Source organism: Anser anser (assembly GCF_964211835.1).
Source record: "Anser anser genome assembly, chromosome: Z".
Taxonomy (NCBI): domain Eukaryota; kingdom Metazoa; phylum Chordata; class Aves; order Anseriformes; family Anatidae; genus Anser; species Anser anser.
In genome coordinates this window covers 25,832,483-25,855,312 of record NC_139723.1, presented here as the reverse complement: position 1 = coordinate 25,855,312, position 22,830 = coordinate 25,832,483, and the positions used below count along the sequence as shown (strand labels likewise).

Sequence of the window (22,830 nt, the reverse complement as noted above, 5' to 3'; positions counted from 1 at the left end):
GTAACATCACTCCCGTTTTCAAAAAGGGTAGAAAGAGGGACCTGGGGAACTACAGCCCAGTGAGCCTCACCTCCATGCCTGGCAAGATTGTGGAAAAGATCCTCCTGGAAGCAATATCAAAGCACATGCAAGACAAAGAGGTGATCCTAGGCAGCCAGCATGGCTTCAGCAAGGACAAATCGTGCCTGACCAATCTGGTGGCCTTCTATGATCGAGTGACAGCATCAGCAACCAATGACATCCACCTGGATTTCTGTAAGGTCTTTGACCCAGTTCCACATGACATCCTGACCTCCAAATTGGAGAGATATAGGTTTAATGGGTGGACCATGCAGTGGATAAGGAGTTCGCTGGAAGGTTGCATGCAGAGAGGGATGGTCAATGGCTCTATGTCCAGGTGGAGGCCGGTGACGAGTGGTGTCCCTCAGGGTTCTGTCCCAGGACCAGTACTGTTTAATGTATTTATCAGTGACATAGACAGTGGGATTCAGTGCACCCTCAGCAAATTTGCAGATGACACCAAGCTGAGTGGTGCAGTTGATACAACAGAAAGAAGAGAAGCCATCCAAAGGGACCTGGGCAAGCTTGAGAAGTCAGCCCACATGAACCTAATTATTTTCAACAATTCCAAGTGCAAGGAGCTGCACCTGGGTCAGGGCAGTCCCAGATGTGAGTACAGACTGGGAGGAGACTCATTGAAAGCAGCCCTGTGGGAAGGACTTGGGGGTTCTGGTGGATGAAAAGCTCAACATGAGCCAGCAGTGCGTGCTTGCAGTCCAGAAGGCCAACTGCATCCTGGGCTGCATCAAAAGACATGCGGCCAGCAGGTTGAGGGAGGTGATCATCCCCATCTATTCTGCATTTGTATGGCCATACTTGAAGTGCTTGCACCCTAGTCTGGGGCCCCCAGCAGAAGAAGGATGTAGAGGTCCAGAGGACAGCCACAAAGATTATCAGAGTGCTGGAGCACCTCTCCTATGAAAATAGACCAGGAGAGTTGGGGATGTTCATTTTGAAGAAGAGAAGGCTCCAGGGAGAGCTCATTGCAGCTTTTCAATACTTAAAGGGTAACTTTTTACTTGGGCAGATAATGATAGGACAAGGGAAAATGGTTTTAAACTAAATGAGGGGAGATTTAGATTACACATTAGAAGGAAATTCTTCACTCAGAGCGTGGTGAGGCACTGGAACACGTTGGCTGGAGAAGTTGTGGATTGCCCATCCCTGGAAGTGTTCAAGACCAGGTTGGACAACCTGATCTAGTGGGTGGCATCCCTGCCTATGGCAGGGGGGCTGGACCATTCTGTGATTCTGTGATTCAGTGAATGCACTCCAAGACCTCCTGGATTGCTTACGTTCTGCTCTGTTGTCCCTCCAGCAGATATTGGGGTGTTTGAAGTTACCCATGAGGACGAGGTCCTGCAAATGTGAGGTTTCTTCTGTCGAGCTGTACAGGCCTCATCCACTTGTTCTTCCTGGCGAGGTGACCTGTAGCAGACACCCAGTATAGCGTTAGCTTTACTTGTGACCTCTCCTTAATCCTAACACCTACACTCTCAGTCAACCACTCATCCACACCCAGGCAGAGCAATATGCACCCCAGCTGCTCTCTAACACAAAGAGCAACACCCCCTCCTCACCTTCCCAGCCTGTCCTTCCTAAAGAGCCTGTGTCCTTCCATCGCAACACCAATCATGGGAGCCACATGTCCGTGATGCCAAAAAGATCACAACCCTGCAGCTGCATACAGGTCTCTAACTCATCTTGTCATGTTCCCCATGTTCTGTGCATTAGTGTACCAGCACTTAACAAAAGGTGTTCCAGCATACTGAGTTCCTAGAAAAGTTTTGAGAGATTTTTTCATAATGGTGCCTCGTAGGCACTTTCTTGCTTACATGGAAGTGCCGGAGGTGCACCCACTTAAGTCCCATTTTATTGATTTTTTTGTCTTCCTCTTGCTTTCATCCCATGTCCTTTGCTCAGAAACCCTATCCATCACTCCCTCACAGGGCTGCCAGTTACTCTCTCCCTTCCTGACCCTTCCTACTTTAAAGCCCTCCTTATGAAACCAGCCATCCTATTGGCAAAAATAGGTTTGTCCTGCTTAGTGAGCTGGGTTCCATCCTTCTCAAGCAAACACTGGTCCACAAACAGGTTTATGGTCATACAATCCAAAGCCCTGTCCCAAGATCCATTTTGCAGCCAGATTTTTGGTCTGTCCCATTAGTGCCCTTCTCATAACCATTCCCTTTACCAACAGTATTGAGGAGAAAATTACATGGGCTGCCATGCCCTTGACCACCGCCTCCAGAGCTCACTAGTCACTGTTGATACTGCCCAGGTTTCCCCAGCCGTATCATTTGTGCTCACGTGGAGTAACAGCAAGGGGCAGTCATCAGAGCATTGAACAAACTTAGGTAGTCCGTTCACAATATCCCAGATCCAGGCTCCCAGCAGGCAACAAACTTGACAGCAACCTATACCTGGTAGATCAGGTCAACAGATGAGTGCCATTGTCCCCTGGAGCCAGGAGTCACCCATTACAATGACTCACTCTTTCTTCCTGTTGCCCTTGTATAGTTTAGGACTAAGTGAACCAGAACTTTTGCTTGTAGGCACACCTGGCCCCTCTTCATCTTTGAGGAGGATCCTCATTTATTTTGTAGATGTTAGATGTCAGGTGGGGGAATATCCTTCCTCTTGGTGCCCAAACACCGTTACCAGATTTGTAACCTCCTTTTTGAAGGATGTTGAGTGCAAACCTATAAAAGACTGACAGCCGTAAGACATCAGTGTGGGTCCAATACAACATAAACTGTAAATAAATTCCATCCCTGTGCTGAAGAGGTAAATCCTACATTAGCAGAGTCTCAATTCCCCTCCTAAACATAGGTGTTTGTTGCTAACTGGGATACCATTAGGTTTACAAGATATGTGATATACAGGGGGTGCCTGCCTCTTTGGGCCAGTAACTAGAGGGCAAGTGAGGTACCTTAAAGCATCTAATATGGCATTAGCTACCTATGTTCAGATAACTGAATCATGCTCTGTTTTTAATGTCCACTAAAGAAAACAGATTTTTTTTTTAATCCACCAGAGCCACAAAACACCAGAACTCAGAAAACATATCAGGAGATGCATACAGCCAGATAAACTGTACGTTGATTTCAACAGTGATAACTTTAGAGTATAAAGTGAACCATAAAATGTATCAGATCAGGCACACACTGTTTTTATAGAGAGAATAAAGATATATATATAAGGACCAAGTTGCAAGAGAGAAACTTGCTTTCCTTGAGGAAGAGGAAAGTGGTCAGACAATTGTGCCACAATTCCTAGTATCTAATCATTTTGTGCTACAGGTCTGAGACTTCTGTCCTTTTCTCTTGGGTAGCTAGTCTGTTCCCTGATATTTACAGACTTGAGACAACTGTAATCAATATTTGGCACCAGCAACTCCTTAGATGCTTGATTCTAGCAGCCAGAAGTGCAGCTGGAAGCTACCGATGTTAGTGCAGCTTGTTCTTAACACTCATAAGCTGCTAGGTTTGACATCTGTGCCAAAATATCAAGGAGAAGAGAAGTGAAAAGACATTTGAGAAATGTCTTTGCATAACTCCATAATGCCAAAGCGGCAGCATTCATTTCTGTGGTTTTGCCCCCTAAGTACATTTTAAGCTCTACTACTGTTATAACAATTCAATGTTAAATTGCCAAAATACTGTTGTATTGAATTGCTTGGGATTAGTCTAGGATTTCTTCATTTATAAATGCATGGTAGAAAGCTAAGATGTTTTTTAAATGTATCTGCTCAGTACTATTTATTTATTTATTTTTATATATTTGTTATCAGTTTGATAGACAGCTAGTCATGCCATTTTTTATACGGTTAATCATGCCATCTCATACAGCATAATATGGAAGAAGCCAGTAGCTGTGGCATATTTGTCTATATAGATACAGTTAAGCAAACTGTTAAAGTTAAAATACACTCATTTGGATGTATTCAGAATGTAACTTGCTGAACAAAACTACAGAAGGGTTATTTTTTCAAAACCCTTCTTACAGAAGGGTTTTCTTTCTGAAAAGATTTTACAGAATCTTGCCTGTTTTGAAACTGGAAATCATTCTACTTAACTGTCACATCAAATAGAGGATAAATAAAGCAGAGACATTCTCCAGCTGCATATAAATCTAGCTGCATTATACCAGGCATTCTGTACTGAAAGGACTAGGATACATTTTCCTCTTAGACAACTTATACTAAAGCATTTTTTCAGCTTATCCATTAAAGCAGTCTCTGATGTTATATACTTTTCTATGCCTTTCACTACCTGGTTTTAGCCTTCCAGTTCCAGCTCCCAGGCTGCTTAGGAGGTTGTCACATCACTGCACAGCCTCTTTTTTCTCCAGTCAAACTGCTGTGTAGAGCCAACTTCTCCCACAGCCAGCTGTCTCTTGTCCCTTGTGAGTCTGAAAATTATTGCTTTTTCCTACAGCAGAGGAATTAGTGTTCTCCTCCATCTCCACGCTAACCTGGGTGACATGGCCTGGCCCAGCAGACTCATTACAAGACATTCTGAATGCAAATTATTATCAAATACAAATCTGAAAATCCTTATAGTAACACAGGTAACATCAGACAAATATTCAACAAACTATGATACACCAGGAGATCTACGTAAAAAAAAAAAAAAAAAAAAATTCCTCACCTCCTTTTCGATAAAACTAAATACAGACATCTGGAAGAGTTAAGGTTAAGAAAACAACAAATCTAGTAATCATTACCTGAGTTGTCATTCAGTTTTTAGCTTCTTGTTTTCCCATGTGTGCTTAACTCATACTAAATTCTTCAAAAACTTGTTTAGTTTCCTGATCAAGTGGTGTGCATAAGAAAGCTCAACAATTGGCTAAAGCCAGACTTCTCTTACACAGGTGCAACTCCTCTTTAGACCATTTGCATTTGGTATTCAAGTTCAATATGTAATAATATCCAATTTGTGATTTTATATTCTGCCATCTTTGCATACTGCCCCTTTAACAGCAGCAAATAAGCAGAGACATTACAAACATATCACTCAGGGCACTTCTTCCTTACTTGCTGACTGAAGTCTTTAATTCTTCATGCATTTTGCCTACTAATATTACTTTTATTTGTTTTATCCTCATGACAGTGAATTCTGAGGATGCTCGGTCCGTAGATCTGGGACTACATTCTGAAAATGAGGACAGAGGTTTCTATACAGAAAACTTTCATTCTGCTTCCTGGGTTTTCAGAGGAGATGATGTCTCTCCTGATAATAGTCCTAGATGTCTCAGCAAAAGACGTAGACCAGTGGCAAGTAAGTTGTCTAAAGCAACAAGTAATAAATGTCATAAAAATGTAAGTAGTTTGCACACTCTGAGGATAACATGAAATCAACATTTTGGAGAAGATGCCAGTTGCTTATGATGCAGACAGGAGCAAGAATCTAAATCCAAGAAGCTAAAAGAGGAATAAATAAATAAATAAATAAATATGTAGTTCTTATTTAGCTACTATCTTGAAAAAATATCAGAATGAATTGACAAAATTGATACTAGTAAAAAGACAAAATTAAGTATCATCTCTTGTTGCAAGATAAATGTAGATGTAATATAATTTCATCACTTCTTCAAGCATCACATTGTAGAGAGCTGTTTCTGGACATAAAGCCTAGTAGTAGTCATAAAATCCATTCTCCATCAGAGTTTCAAACATAGTTGGTAAAGAAAGAAAAGCATCGAGTTTTCAATGGGGATGAAAGAATCGTCTTGTTCTATTTGCAATTTAAACCCACTCATGCCAAAAGATAAAGTGAATAATTTTGTGGGGGTTGTGCCATTTTCCTTCACTTTTCATATGGTAAATTACTTAAAGGTAACACAGTTCAAAGAACTAAGAACAAAGTGAAACACCTATCTTTCAAGGAGATAGTTCTTTGTTGGAACTCATAAATTATTCACAACATGAGAGAAAACAAATATCTTCTATGCATCTCCAGATATGAAAAATCTCCCTTAAACTGTATGAGAATATTCTGGAGAGTATTTTGATTGCCTTTCTTCCCAAACGAGAGCTCAGAAGTTCAGCAAGATACTTAAAGTACATATTGAAGTATTTATGCTCTTTTAAATAAACAATATCAACTGGCCTACTAGTAAAGTAACCTCTAAAGCAACTTCAACTTTTCAAATATTACACAATTTGAAGAAAAAACAGCTATCATAAATTATTATTAAACCAGCCTCCATTAAACAAACCCAGTAAAACAGTCCAATGATCAAAAGCAGACACAAAAGAAAATTCAAATTTACACAGAACTCTTTCACGACTATGAAAAAAGCAAGACAATTTGAGAAATGGTACTGATACTGAACCCCAAGAAAAAGTTGAAACATGAAATAGAAAATTAAAACCCAGTTTTACTTTTTACTGAGGATGATTCTGTTGTGTCTTAAATTCTGCTAACATGACATTTCACATGGGTAAAACCACTGATGGTAGGAGATCCCAGTGTGGTGGAGTTATGACTAGAGGCTGTGGGAGTGGGGCATGAACAGGGAAGGGTTGGTGAAAAAAAAAAAAAAAAAAAGGATACAATTGATATCCAAGAGAGACCTTCTAAAATGGAAAAAGAGTGATAGTACAATAAATGGATTTGAAAATTTAGAGTGTGCTTTGTGTTTGCAGCTTAAAGGTCTGACATGCATTCATTTAACAAAGAGCAGAAGTATTTTTCTCTCCAAGAATGTAGTCAGTGGAGTGGAACATCTAAGCGCTTCTCTGCCACTTCATTACGAAGTCCAGCTACTTAACTGCTGATGAAAGTACATTTCATTCACGCTGTTAGTCTTTGCGATATTTTGTCAGTCACGGTGTGAGGGTGGTATGCCCTGGAAGAGCAGCAATACCAAACAGCTAGGAGTGATGCTAAACCACCCCAGCCATCTGCGCAATCAGTAACTGTCAGTGCCTGTAAATAAAAAGGTTTAAAAATACGCTGCTGCTAGTTAAATTGAATTTGATTTGCAGAGAAAAAGGGATCTCTTTTTCCATTTTCTGCAGTTCGTGAAAGAACAGTGAAGATTGCTAAAGGAACTGGTAGCTACCCTTGGGGTTTCCGGATCCAGTTCTCAAAGCCTATCCTTGTGACTGAAGTTGACACAAGTAAGTTGTGTTTGCACCAGTTAAATTCTGCTATGAAAATGTGTAAAGTAAATATATAATATTAAATGATACAATAATATTATAATATGCATAAATGAAAGTACCTATTATATAATATATAATATTCATATATGTAAATAACTTTCATAAGTAGTTGATTTAAGATGTTTAATAAAACATACCTGAACAGCTCAAAACAAGCTATCTTAGAGCCTCACACATCTGTACGCTAACAGAACTACACTGTTCTGTGACTTTCCATGCCAGTTCATACCTCATACAAGTGTCTGCATCTAGGCTTTCTCCAGAACTAGTCTACAGTTTTTTTGGGACTGACATCCATTAATGACAACAGAACCTTCAGGATGAAATGGAGGATGCAGTGATCCTCCTAACAACACTCCCAAAAGTCTAATTAGCTGGAGACAATTCTACTTGGATGGGTTTCCAGTGAGCCATCTACAAACCTTAATAAGTGGAATGTTAAATTCTGTAGGGTAGACTGATGATTGTGAGGAACTCCAGAAGGACCTCATGAAACTGTGTGAGGGGAAAAAAAAAAAAAAAAGTAAAAAAAAAAACTTTAACAAGTTAAACTGTAACAAAGATAAAAGATAATTCCCCTAGAGAAGAATGATGCAGAGCATGATATTGGCAACTACATGCAAGAATGAGATCTTGGGAGTCACCACTGCAAGATCCCTAAAATCTTCAGCTGTGTGTAATGGCAGCTTGGAAAGCCAGCCAAATTTGCCCCCATCAGTAACAGTAGTGAGAATGAGACACTGGTACTCATTTGACTGCTGCCTAAAACCTAGGTTTCACCCTAGAGTATTGTTTACTGTACCGCTCTCTGCATCTCAGGATGGACAAAACAGAATTCAAGAAGGAGCAGAAGGTACTCAAAGATTTCTACTGCCAAAGGCAGATATAATTTAAAATGTCTCTCCAGACCAACAATGCTAGTGAGCGCCCTTTAGCAAGGCATCTAAGAATAGCTCTATTACTTTCCCAGCTTCATGTATCATACTGTTCAGGTTCCTGAGAATACTGGGCTCCTGTCAGAGGCCTATGACCCCATAAACTGAACCCATGATTTTAAAAACTGCATGCTTAGCTAAATAAAATCATCATTAAACTTCAGTAGAGAAAATCAGAAAAGTCAGAAATCTGAGCAAGGGAGCAACATGCAGAGAAAAAAAAAAAAAAAAAAAGACATCCACAGAGGTCAACATGTTATTAAATGTTATTAACAAACATTTTACTATCCTCTAGATTTATATTAGAATCATGAGATTAAGACCTTAATCTCAAGTCTCAAGACCTTAAGACCTGAACATTGTTGGATTTATACCTTAGGCATGTTTTGTGCATGAAGTCCCTGTTCAGTTCTAAAAGTCGTTCTAAATTGCCTCAGAGCAAACACTCTACTTAATAAATACTAAAAATAAAGCCTTCAGTTCAGAAGAGCAACTCATGCAAAGGACAGACCTATTCAGGAAAAAAAAAAAAAAAAGTAGGAAGGGGTTCTCTTTATATGTCTACATCTATTGTTTATACAAGGACCTTTTAATCTTTTACTGTTACCTACATGAAAATAAACATGATTTTGTCAAAAGATCCTAGAAATCATTCACTGTTTACACATCTGAATGCAATCAGTAATTTCCATTATCAACTGAAGTCTTGCCAATTATGTAAATTTAAAAATATAAAAAAATAATAATAAAAAAAAACCACTTTGCCTACAGAATACTGTAGAAAGGACCTAGTAAGATTGAATATTGGCTATGTAATCCTCTTCATCCTGAAACAAATATATACTTTAACTCCAGAATATATTTTTAATTTATAGCCCTTAAAACCAGATAATCTTCACAGTATAATTCAGTTGAAAAATTATTTACCATGAATCTGAGAAAGTAATTTTGAAGGAAAAAAGTCATTTTGCTCATCTTATTAGAACATTAATTTGACTAAAAAGTTAAAGATGAATATCAGTCGTTGCTGATTATTTTGAGGAAATAGAATTACTGGATTCAACCAGCATTCATCTAAATAGCACAGCTGTGACAATGTGTAGTTGGATAACGACCAGTTATATCAGATTGCTTGGAATTTAAGCCCCAATTCATACAAAGTAATCTGTCTTGCACAGAAATGTTTCTTCTCTCTAGCATTAAAAGTTTTAGCTGACTTCCCCATTGTAAACATACAGATTGCCTTCGTGCTCTTGAAGAGATAATATAACCTAAGAAAAGGCCTTTCAAATTAGAATGGGAGGAAGTTTTGTACCTAAATATAAATAGATCATAGGTCATGAGTGAAGCATTAGCCCTAGTACATAACAACTTTTTCCTGTAAACTACTAATTAAAATGAAACATAGCAAAACAGCTAATAGCATAGTATATCACTGTTATTAAAATTATTTTTATGTTTTGTCTTCAAATGCAGTTGCTTTAAAAAGATAGAGGATTCTTTTTGCAGACAAACTTTCAGTGAAATTTTGCTCTCTCAAAATATGACTCATTTCATTAAAACAAACATAAAACTTGCATCTGTATTCTTTTTTGTTTGCACAGTGAAATAAAGACATTTTAATAAAGTTTTAAAAATTGTTTATGACCATAAAATTTTGTATGAGATCTTCAAGGCCAACAGAAACCAAAATGTCTGATTTGCAAATGATTTGTTATATATATGAGTGTTAACTGCGGCTTTTTTGTGCCAACTATTCATTATTAAGCTTTTACTAACCTTTTCCCTACGATTTCTAAGCATTCTCAGAAACACTCTGAACAAACACATTTACTGCATGATAGGGTACATAGAAATTACTTTAAGTAATATCGATGTGGAACATTATTTTCAATAAAAATAAAAATAAAAATAAACATTTTTTTCACAGTACGTTAGAAATGCTTCATTATAAGTTAGAAGAAAAAAAATGTCTGAGAAATATGTAGGTGGGATCTAGATAACTATGTATTAGTTCTTATGAATGTACCATTTTAACCAAGACACAAAAGGATGATATATTGACAAATCTGTTTCAGTCCCTCCTTCACTGGCCCTCATCTGACTTTCTATCTTATTTCCCATTAAAGATAAAACCAACAAAATATTGTGGCCAAATTGTTAAATGTCAAAAGAAATATCAGCACAGAAAGAAGTTTAGGTCATCTTTTGGTCTTAAATCCAAAGTTCACCAGAATAAGGGATGCTTTTTCCACTGACTTTACAAAACATTGCATGAAATCTCTGTTTTTTGTTTAGAACAAAACCCTGATATTGAAATGCCAGTTTGCTTCTTAGAGTGTTTAAGTCGAAATGTCATTTTTAAAGGACACTTCTTCACTGCTAGTGATTCTCTGTTTCTGAATGAGCAACTAAATCTTGAAGTTTCATTTACAGACCACTAACAGGTTGCTCAGGAAAACATGCTCCATCTCCAAGCTGAAGTCACAAAAGCCCCAAAATATAGTTTTTGGCTGCTCTAACAGATACCTCTTTTGCTAGAAGAAAAGAAAACTGATCATGTTTTGTACATTAAGTCTAAATAAAATTCCTTTTTGACTCCAGATAGTGCAGCTGAAGAAGCAGGTCTTCAGGTTGGGGATATTCTGATAGCAGTCAACGGAACTGATGTCACCAGCATGCCACATTCAGAAGCTGCTAATCTGGCAAGGAAAGGTAAGTTTGAGATCACAGTAAATTACACGGATGGGTCGTAATTGCTGTACAATGCTCAGAAGATCCAGACAAAATGGTTTTCCCAGACAAAACTGTTTCATACATTGGTATTTAAATACACTAGCATTGCCTACATCTCTTATTTATCTAGACCATGCTAGAAACACAGAAGAAAAGGGGCGTATCAACAAAATATTCCCCAAACAGCACATTTATCAGTAATGCTTTTGGTTCTTCTGCCTTAAAGGAAGTGGCTGAGAAAGCCCTGAAAGTGACTGTAGAGATCCTAATACACTATTTATACCTTGTGCTTCCTGATGGAGAGAATTCATAGCTTGGTTCAGTGCACCGAGTAGTTATTTCTGTGTCACTGAGACCAGTCAGGAGTGCAGAGAGGTTATTTCATTGAGGTATCCTTTTGCAGCATCAAAGAAATTCAGTGATATTGGTCATTTCACATTCTTCATCAAGTTCCGATGACGAAACCCAAAGTTACCCGTGTTCGCATGCTGAAAGTCAGTTTACTGCAGTTCTTTTATTTATCCCAGATATAGTTTTGACAAGTGCTCATGGGAAATTCAATCAATTAAAATGCTTTTACAAGACAGTGACAAATTTGTCTTGACCCATACCAAGTTCTTTAATTCTAGAAGTGCCATTCACACGGATACATTTAAGAGCCTGTCAAGTCTTTCAATAGATAAATCTCTAACTACAGGGTATTTTTAACTCCTCTAGGAGAACACCCCCTGGCCTGAATCTTGGCATGCAAGCAGTATTTCCAAAGTCAAATGTCCCCAAAAGAGAGATCCAGCAACGTTTTGCAAATGAAATTGTGTCATAGTCACAGTTATCAATCCATTTTAAGGCACTGCAATCTGCTCTGAAGAAGTATCTGATATAGGCAGAATTTCAGGCCTCTATGGTCAAAGCTATAGCTGTGTTGATAGTGTCAGTTAATATTATAAAATGGTATGAATTGATGATAACAATACCACATTTTCAGACAATCTTGCAACCTAACATCTGTCTCGAGTACTTACCTTACAATTGATAAGAGGGCAGCTCAGCACAGGTTAACCTCCAACAGCAAGCCTCCTCAGTGAGGGGCACAGATAGCCAAAAAGAACTCCAGGACATGGAAAAGCAAGAATCCTCAAGAACATGCTTAAGAACGCAGAGAGTGAAAGTGCCACTCTGGGCATCCTCAGTAATTTTTTTTATAAACCCCAAATTATGCACACACATTTGGGCAAGGAAATCCAGCCACTTCTCTAACCTAAAAAAATATGGAAGTGCCTAAGCTGCTACTTGGAAAGATAGATCACAAAAACTGTTTTAGGAGTTGTCTTCAGATAGCTGGCTCCATTACTAGTCCTCCAGAAAAAATGAATTTGATTTTTGGATTCCTCACTGGGAGGAGAAGGACAAGGGTCAGAATACTGCCTTCCTGCTCCGCATCCCATAGGGGTATTCAAAAATATTGATGCACTGGATTATAGTTTTGACCTATATTTTCACATTCTTTATGTGATACTTTAGGTCCTGATATCTTGACCATGGTGGTGGGATCAGATATCAGCCGTTACCCTAATACCCCCAGGCCTACCTGCCGAGGATATTTGCACAAACGAACACAGTCAGCAATATTAAAGGGATGGAGGAAGAGGTGGTTTGTGCTGAAACATAATGGCTACCTCCACTATTACAAACACAAGAAGGTAAGGATACAGGCTGGTGAGGAAGGAAACAGTGTCCTGAACTATAAGGTGAAGTAATATTGTACTCATGTTTACAAATTGATTATCTTGACTTGTAATATTTAAAAAATAACACCAGTACTAAAGATGGTTTTTATATGTGGTATGTTGAGCATGCTTGTTGAGCAATTCCGTCTTCCTTTACACTAGTTGCTGACATAGACTCAAACTCATGGGCTTTTGTGGATTCACATATAATCTTAAAGTTCTGATCCTCAGAAGTCTATGAATTGAATTATGGCATAATTTATAAACTCCTGGATGTATAATGGCTCTTAATGCTGTAAATCACTGTCTCTCCTGTCAGCTACAAACATGAGTATTCTACATATTTTTTTCGCTGCTGGAGGGAAAAAAATAAAACATACAGGGGAAAAAATCACATCAAAAATAAATAGATAGATAGGTAGATAGGTAGATAGGTAGATAGATAAAGTGCAATTTTCCTTAGAAGCTGTTAGTTCCGTGGGTCTTTGGCAGGCTCGCCAGCAGCCTCTGGACAGTTCCCGGAGGCTCCAGTGCTCGCCTTGCAGCCGGCATCCAGCAGGTGGGGGACTTGGTTCACAGGTGCTGCTCGTAGCCCTAGCCGCTAACAGAGGAACTCTGTTGTACGTGGCATTTTACCAGCAAGTGCAACATGTAATTACAAATTACTAATCCCTTCCCTTGTGTTGCTTTGTGATGAAGTTATTCACTGAGAAAATTACGTCTATAAAATTAAAATGGATTCATTTCAAAACTTGTGATCTGTTCAGGACTTTTTGTGGTAAAGTACTTCAGAGCTTGTAAAAAAGATTCAAGATTATCCATTAAGAATTAACTCTAACCTTACTTCAGGAATACTTAGTGAAGCTGAGACAATTTGCCCTAGTGAGGGGTTTATTACTAGATGAAGCCCAAGTAACATCCAGTGAATCTCCTAGCTATATCTAATAACATCAGTGGGTACATCAGCTGGTTAGAAACATGTAGAAACACATTTGTCTCTAACAAGATTTGAACACATCATTGAAATGAACCCATATCCAGTCCTAATCAAAAATAATTTAAAAAATTTAGCATTGCACCAAGTCCTTGAACTGAAAATAGTTTTGAGCTCTGCTACCATAGTCAGCTTTTGGTCAATTTAGCATATGAAGGATGTAGACATACACGTACAGATGCACATATGTAGACATACCAGCACAGATTTGCAATAAACATGAGTATAATCTAGACAACAAGACAGTGTTGTCAGACAGACTGTACAGAGTACTTCAACCAGCAGAGGATAATAGGGAAGTTAATACAACAGTTTTCACTCCTGATCATAAATCTACCTTTATATTGTTGTTTCAGCTACATCATTTCTCTCTATCCCATACATCAATCTTTCATCTATGTATTTCGTTTGACTGCTTATATATACTAGCCTGTTTAGTCATTTTCACATGAATAGTAGAGCCAATCCAGTAAAATCCTCACTGTAATATTTCTCCTTTTTAGTAAAAAGCTAGAAACCAAATTATCATTTATCTGAAAGAAGCTGACACAATGTTTCCCAAGGACTGTACTTTGTGAACTTAATGAGAATAGTCTTCCTCTATTGTTCAGGATCTCTGTTCACCCCTCACCTCCTCCCAGTGCATTCTGTTCTCTCCTCCTGGTGATCCTAAGCGTAAATTTTCATAGACAGTAATGTTAAGATGAAGAAAAGATTTCACATGATACAGTACAGTTTCATATCCAAAGTGAAATTATTCAAGTTTTCAGGCATTTAAGCTTCCTGATCAAAAGCAAACACCTTTAAAAAAAAAAAAAAAAAGAACATTTTGTGAAAAGTAACTAAAAATTATAGAAAGAACTTGCTCTTCTGCAATTCTCTACCCACCTGATATTTTCAGTGCAAAATGTGGTAGGCTTATTTCACTGCATATGCTGTGATATAAACAGCAGCCATCTAACAAAGGTAATGCTGCAGAACCACTGGTATATACCACAAAGTAGCCTGGCTTTTGGTCATCATTATTTCAACATTAATTATTGTGGTCTCAAACCTAAATAAATAAATAAATATCATACAAACATTTAGGAACACTGAGGAAAAGTGTTTATTTTATTCTAATTGTGTCCTTCATGAGCCTCCTAAAATGCAAAAATAAAAATAATAATAATAAAAAAATCTAGTTATGCCTTTTAAACACCCTCTACTTCCCAATCAATTAAGTACCTTTTTAAGACACAGACTGTTATAATAAATTGGATTAAGTATTAGAAAGTGTCTCATAGTCTTACATTCATTTATATTTAATTAAATTTTCTTTTTATTTCTTCCATTTGGCAGGTTTCATTTTAAGCCTATCTTTTTATTTTATTTTATTTTTAAACATCAAGCCTTGTCTTATTTAATGCATTGGAAAAAGTATTTCAATCATCCCACCGTTATGTTTTGATAGTGGGCTTTTTAGCATTGAAAGTATGCCTTTGCTTTTTTCTTCGAAAACGGTAAATAAATTTAAAGCACTGCATAAATATGTTATAATAATGATTACTGTTTTTCTTTCATTATCAAAGACAAGTGTCATTCAACCACTTTTTGAATCATTTCATGTAATTGTTTAAACCAGCTGCTCTCTCTCTCTCCATACTCCAGAAAATATGCACTAATATATTGCAGTGCTATTTAAGCACCTGAAAGCATGAGGACCTTCTTCAGTGATTCATGTGCTCACAATAGTACTCTGAAGAGGCCTTTTGTAAGATAGAAAGAAAAAGATACTTATGCATAATGCACTTCTTCACCACTGAGCAATCCAATATCCAAATCAAGTAAGGGGAAGCTCAGATGGATTCCTTTTTCAGTATTTTTTTTTTTTTTTTTGGTATGTTTTCTATCTGGGCATAAGAACAACAACACATACAGATGCTGCTCATCCCACTGTCTTTTCTAAGAAAATTACAAATAATGTTCTTAGCATACCACAACACTTACGTAACATAACAGGTACACAACTACGTTGGAAATATTTTGTTCCATGTCTTACCCCCCTTAAGAGGATAAATGTTTCCACTTAGTGAATATAAGATATTCTTTAAAATAGTGCATTAAGGGCAAGAATAATTCATAGAGACAAAAGTAGTTCAGGATAATCTGTATTTCAGTATCAAGCAAACTAACCAGATTGATCAGTTTTGAGGTATACCTAGAGCTTGATGCTGCTGGTAAGAACAACCACCTACAGTGGTGTAATTCCAGTGACTCCAAGAAGATCATGCCTGATTTACATCTGTGTAAGACAACCAGACTTTTTATTTATGCTTGAAGGGATATATATAATGCTATGTCAGTGAGAAGGGACAGGCTGTTTTATCTTCTGTTTTAGTTCACACCAGCAAACACAGAGAGCTACATTTCTTCATCATTGTTGTTTACAGGTAGAAATTATCCAGCCTGAACTTTCTCCCACCTACATTAAAAAAGAGATTGATGTTTCTAGAGCACTTTACATATTGATTCACCCATGTAATTGCTGCTGTTTCAGACTCATCTCTATCCAATCACAAACTGATAAAGTGATAGCTATTGCAACAGATTCAGTCACTTTACCTACGAGGTCATCTTGTTTTCCCTCAAGTAGATGCTGTCACTGACCTTGATTCATCAAGTACTTATTCATATAAGTAACTAAAACACATTTTTCATCTCAGTAGACGTAGCCATGTTTGCCACCTCATAGCAGGAACATGAACACATTAGGATTAGACCCTTGTTTTGTGAAAGTTACTGTGATTAGTTAAGCTTTATAGCAGTTTTACCTACACTTAGCAACAATGAAGTTCCCCTATACACTCCACATTCCTGATCCCTCATTGTCCATACCACTGTATCTTCTCAAGCATGATATTTCCTTCTTTGCCTATGTGTCCAAATCATCACCTAAAGGAAAGATATCTGGACATGCTGAGAGAGAGACAGTGATGAATACTTAGGTCCTACTATGAGACAAATATAAGCAATCACATTTCTTGTGCATGAACTTACACTTTTCTTCAGGGACTGAAAGTACATCATCATAGTCAAGTGTTGAAACTTTCTTTATAGTTAGTGGAGTCTGCTCCTCTCACCCTAGCATTTGATGTTAAGTACAGTGACTACAAAGTTACCACAAAATAACTGTGGTGAATCTTGCACTGTAGTACAGAGAAACCATAATCAACTTTACATGAGATCAGTGAGATAATAAAAGCAATCTAGCCATGATAGTAGAATACCAGCTCAACAGGTTAAATAGCTTTCACTCAGAACTGTGAGCTGCAATCGCCAAGCATCTTTTAGAACTCAACAGCTAACTTGGAAAATTAACAACATGCTACAGCCTTCAAGACAAAAAGTACCAGACATTAAACTCATTAAAAAGAAGTAAAAGAATTCCTGGGACCCAGGGGCAAGTGGGCCAATAAAGAGTTTAAAGGTTGTGGAACATGCATTCCTCTATCAGGAGGCCGTACCCACTAAAGAACTAACAGTGTTCTAGGTTTAATAGGAAAGCACAAGGATAAAGAAAGCATCATAGCCAAAAAATAAAAAAAATGTTTCCCAGATTTCCTCATTACAAGTATCCCTCATGGAAGAAGTTCAGCTAATTAAGTGCTGGGATTTATGAAACCACTAGAAATGTGAGCCAAAGCTAGATTTTCCTAGTTTCGACTCACGATTGACTTTGTTTTTTGCTGTAGAAGATTGGTTTAAATATATATATTTATATCAATAAATGACATTATGGGTAAAAAAAATAAAAAGAAAAAAGAGTTGAAAAAAATTAAAAGTAATAACAAAACATCATATTTTTAACAATGTCCTACCACCTTTCTGTTTGGTGTCTTACTGTGTTCCCAGGAACTCTTTTCTGTCCCTTTGCCATAAAAAACTCTGGGAAAGAGGAGACGGGACCAATCTAGTACCTGCAAGGGAAAATATGAAGCAAATGTCACTGTGGTTGTGGTCTAGGAGAAACTATAAAGATGACTGTTTCCAAACAGGAAACTATGATTCTGACGTGTTTTCCTTGCAGACATAATATTTTCCAGAAATCCAAGACTGGTGTATTCTAGTAAAATCAGCTGTCTGTCAGGTGCTTATGTTACATTTGTCAGTTATTCCATTTCCCTCCTCAATTCCCTCAGCTAAGAATGATGTGGAACAAGGTTAATTAAAAACAAATACAATACTACCAGAATTTGGATGGGCTAAAATTAGGAAAGTAAAAAGAAGAAATGTGATAGGAAAAAGTAGGAGCAATTAAGTTGAAGGTAGTTAAGCTGGAAATCACTATCCTGAGAGTAAGAAAGTGCCTGTTTTAGAGATTGAGATGTAACAACAAACTGATCTGTGAGTGAAGACAGAAGCAAATTCACCTTTAAGTGTAGCTCAACCCTTAGAGAAACGTCCTTCAAGACAGTTTTTCATGGTTGTTATGTTCTGGAACATGCTGCAAGAAAAATGCAACGTGTAACTCCTGTGAGAACACACACTCAGTGAGAAGTACTCCACTGACCACAGTGGAATTGGAGAAATGTACTTTCAGTCAGCATTCATGCTTATACTATATAATGTCAGTTTAAAAATGAATTTTGATTTGAATTTCTTAGTCTCAAAAGTTTAATGACTCTAGGAGGCTGTCAGTCATAGTGTGAGTGACTGTGTAAAAGCTGAGGAAAGGGCAGGGGGAATGAAGATATTTTAATAATTCTTAATATGCCTTAACAACCAAAAGCAATTAGACCCCAGCCTAATAAACAACAATTACAACAACAAAATGTTCCGATGTTAGGCTGTTTCTTGTTTCCATTAAGAAACCAATCCATTTCAATAGCTCAACAGAATCTAGTCTTCTCTATTTATCACAGTTTAACACAGACAGCACACTGGCAAATAAATATTGCTCAGATAATTATACAGTGGAGTTCACATTCAAAGGGTCCATAACCTTCACTTTTTTTTTCATAAGCAGAATTCTTTCCTCATTGAGTATTCTTTAATTAGTGGGTCCTCTGTAAAGACAATTGCTGCTACTTAGCTGTCTCCGTTAAGATATGTTTGTGTTTGTAAATTGTTCCCTTCTCACCCTCTTCCTTATTCAGAACACCTGGAAACTCTATTACAGTTTGCTATTTCTTTTTATTCCAAATAACATTCAACACCAACTTTTACACAAAGCCTTTAACCAGCTGGATTCCAGACTTCTATTTACCCTTTATTCATATTGAGACTCATCTCTTTGCACCCAGGTCTCATAGGAGAAGAGAAAACCCTCACTAGGCACAGAAACAAAATTTAAACATAGACTTAAATGTTCCCCTTTCTTTCTAGAATTGTGTCTCTATACGTGGGAACAGGAGCATTTTAAAGAAAGTGTACTTACAAAAAAACTGAAACTCGGACAGTACGTACATGCTTCTGGTTGCTTGTGTGCACTCTATTCTATTGCTCCCAGCAGAATAGAATAAAGAGAAGAAAAGATGCTTTTAAAGAATCTTGATTCCTGTGGTATGTACAGAGTCCAATTATTATAGCAAGAAAGAAATCCCCTGCCTGCCATGTGTGGACCCTTCACAGCATTTCAATCTAAGACAAACATTCAGTCCTTTGTTCTGCTGTACAGGCCTGTGTATTCATCACTAATCCTAAGCACTTTATATAAAAGGCTTAGCTATAAATAGGTTTAGGCCTGAGCCATTGCTCATAAAGATACCACTTCTATGTGTTCTTCATTCTTGCTTGGAGCTTTATCATCACAGTCTGGGAGCTGCCACATTATTTAGAGCTGGTATACAATCTGATTTCTTCTCTACATTTTCCATGACTCCCAAGGCTCCAGGATACATTTTTCGATTTACATTTAAGGAGTTGCTGACTTCAAGGTTTCCAATATTTCTGCAGTATGTTTTCTATTAATAAATGTTAAATACTCCTAGCTGATATGATGCATGAGTGAATTTTGGCCTACCAACACATTGCATACCCTGACCCGGAGAAAGAGTCATAATCAGATATATTTTACTTGATTCAAGTTGTTCAAAACTGTAACCCATAGTTTTTCCTCTGACACTTGGTCCTGGAAATTCTTAATTACCTATTGTGCAATGAATTGCAGCAAAAGACTCAAACTCAGCAAAAGACTCAACTGGAATTTGAAGATTAATCATATCACAAGAACACTTGATTGGACATCATCTGAGAGTTGAAACAGCTACGTGTGGGATAATTAAGCCCTTCAACTCAGAGGAGTTTTGCTTATTTTGTAAGATATAAAGGATTTAAAAGATATAAAGATTTAAAGCAAAACAAGATGAATAACTAAACAATTTAGCTCTATTTGAGAAAAATGTCATACAAAGAGACCTGGAGTCTAGAGCTCTCTGTTCACTGGCATATGAGAGTCCATTCCTCTGCATTAGCCTATCGTATGTGCCTAGCTAACAGAAGAAGTGCAAACGTGCTCTAGCAGTAATTTTGTAAATATCAAAACAACAACAAACCTACCACAAAGCACAATGATTAAAAATTAAAAAAAATAAAATAAAAAGAGAGATGGAAGGCAAGATCTTAGAGGTACTGCTAAGCAAGCAGCACCATGAGTCAGGGAGTAGCTGGACAGAGGAAACCAGAAAATGACATGGTCATTTAGATGGTCAACTCAGACTGTGAGCCTGAGTGGCAGAGAGAGTCAGCCACACCAGTTTTGGTGGAGAAAGTTGGGGAAATGGGAAATAAGAAGCAAAAAGAGAAAAGCTCATTTCCCTGTCTCATTTTAGACAAGTCTAGTTTAAGAAAACAGGGGCACACAGAGGAAAACATTTTAGAAGTCTTGAGAAGACATTTAGAGAGTAAAAAAATGTCATATCACTACTGACCTGAAACCAATCAGAACCAGTGACCTAGGGGTCACTGCTTTACACTTTGCGCTGCCAGCCCCTTGAGCTTTCATTTTCTGCTTTCTAGCAGTGCTCTGTTTTGACTTTGTATTTTAGATTTCTTATACTATTTTCTTAGGATTTGATCTTGTTTTATGTACAGTAACTTCTATTCCATTTTCCTAGTACTTGCAGTCTTTTGTAGCTTAATTTTAATCTCTGTTCATAGTTGCTCCCGTTGTTGACTGATTTCTTTCACCGCAAATAGCATTAAATGTTCATATGTCTTTTCAGTTTTTCATTTCTATTAGACAAAGCAGCTTAACTAAAAGAGCAAATATGCCTCTGCTCAAAGAAAATCCAGTGAATCATTCAGGAAATGCTATGAATGTCATTTATCTTCTGGAAGTATTTACACCAAATTAAATAGGGCTGATTTGTGAGCACCACCTCGAACCACATATCCTACCCTAATGACCGTTTCGTACATTAAAATTAAGAGATGCCTAGATGCCTACTTTCCTATTACATCTCTTTAATTTTAACCTCTCATTTTTATTTTTATGTATTTATTTTCAGAAATATTTCCCCTAAAACTAAGGCTACCTGAAGAAAACTTATCAGCAAGAGAATGGTTGCTTCCTATTATTCTATTGTTCCTATTTTTATTCATAGAATAAATTTACCAAAGTAGCTTATGCTTTCTGCCCTCTACTCAGAGGACTTCATCCATATTGGATATTATGAACTGCTGTGGATCCATGAAGTAGCTGATAGAACAAAAAATCTTTTTGACTTAAGTGCAGAACAGTATTGTAGTAGCAAAAATCCAAGGAAGTTCATTTCAGATCTGTATGGCACATATCATCAACTCAGACAGCAGCTGGCAGTTATATTAAGTTCCATATTGGCTGTATCATCGGTGGGTTACACACAGTCACAGGCATACCAAGTAAGTTTTGTGACGATTTTTTCAGCCATATAGCTTTTTCACTTTTTGTAACAAAGGTGTTTTTTATTTTTTTCAAAAGGAATGCTGTCAAGATGTTGTTTATGATAGTCACATCAGTGAAAAGAAATGCCCTTTACCTCTGTCTTTTCAGAATTAGGGAAGGGAGTTTGTCTTTTAGTCAATGAAGAACATCTGGTCTCACTTTGCAATGAATGTATTAAATCCATCTTTTTCCTTTCCTAGATGTATTCATTTGAAAAGGAGTGGACGTAAATCATTCTTGATGCCACAGAGCTCTAGCTGCATTCATTCTAGAAATCACAGAAAGTGTTTAGAAAAGTATTTTATAGGGATGTGCTATTACAGCGGTCATAGCCTTTTCAGCATCTGCAGTAACTCTTGGAAGTCAGGCTACAATCTAGGACAGTCAGCAGAAAACTGATCACAGGTGGGATCCTGATGGATAACACTCTATTGCCCTAGATTTTCATATTATTATATTTTCATATTATTATATTATATATTTATATTTTTATGCCCCTAAATTTTCATATTATTCTCTATAGTAGGAATGAGATTTGGACCTGGAATATGTCTTTTGGTTATGTTATCTTTGCAATATATTTTTGTGTCTGAAGATATTATAAGCAAAGTAGGTCACAGAGCACTGACAACTTTCCTGATTGTCTTCATCTACTGTAGTGACTTTAGTTTTGCATTTTAAAAAAGAAAAAATAAGAAAGCAGAATCTAGGAAATGCATTTGTGAATGTTTATTTGTGTTTTTCAGTATTATGGGTTATTTTGTTCCTAAAGAAAATTATAAGAACAAAGGAACAATTATATGTGTCAATGAACATATAAGTAAGTATGCAGATATGTGTAATAGGTGGGTATTTTGTTCATAGAAGGATATGTTTATTTCCAGTTTAATAAAATATTTACATGACGCATTTATAATTCATCTTCTACTGATAATATTTAATTAACTCCAAATAATGAATTGATTGTTTTCTGTGAGACTACGTCTCTGTATTTTGCAAACAGCACTAGTGCTCTTCATAAGTCCCAACATTAACTTGTGTTTTCCATTTTACGGCTGGAAAATTTGATGCAATTGCTGGAGCACCAGTCATAGCTCTTAAAAGCAAGGGACTAAGACTGTTACTTAAAACACAGCCAGGGTTCACTGTCCATATGTGTGCAGTTTTGTTTTGAGTTAAGTCATGTACTTGAGGGGAGTTGTGATGGGAAGGTGGGAGGAGGAACTGTTTCACCTACCTACTTACATTAAGGAGTTAAAGGGCTTCTTATAAGTAACCATATAGAAAGACACTGACAA

At 37.2% G+C, this 22,830-nt stretch overlaps 1 protein-coding gene and 1 long non-coding RNA gene across 4 annotated transcripts in view; one reads left to right on the top strand and one right to left on the bottom strand.

The window, feature by feature from the left end:
• LOC310889824 overlaps positions 1-22,830 on the bottom strand; it is a 97,796-nt gene that overhangs the window by 20,419 nt on the left and 54,547 nt on the right. The window contains exons 5-6 of one of the 2 annotated variants that reach the window (XR_014576823.1): positions 18,039-18,112; positions 17,490-17,585 (exon numbers count right to left, since the gene is read on the bottom strand). This is a non-coding gene — a long non-coding RNA (uncharacterized lncRNA). Of the gene's footprint in view, positions 1-1,355; positions 2,604-17,489; positions 17,586-18,038; positions 18,113-22,830 lie in introns of those variants that run through there. The other variant, XR_014576825.1, reaches the window with a different exon arrangement.
• Positions 1-22,830, top strand: part of LOC310889819 (uncharacterized protein) — a 51,522-nt gene that overhangs the window by 17,939 nt on the left and 10,753 nt on the right. For both annotated transcript variants that reach the window (XM_083817907.1, XM_083817908.1), the window contains 4 exons: positions 5,175-5,342; positions 7,088-7,189; positions 10,774-10,884; positions 12,427-12,605. In XM_083817907.1, the coding sequence (XP_083674033.1) occupies positions 5,175-5,342; positions 7,088-7,189; positions 10,774-10,884; positions 12,427-12,605 (560 nt within the window). The remainder of the gene's footprint in view (positions 1-5,174; positions 5,343-7,087; positions 7,190-10,773; positions 10,885-12,426; positions 12,606-22,830) is intronic.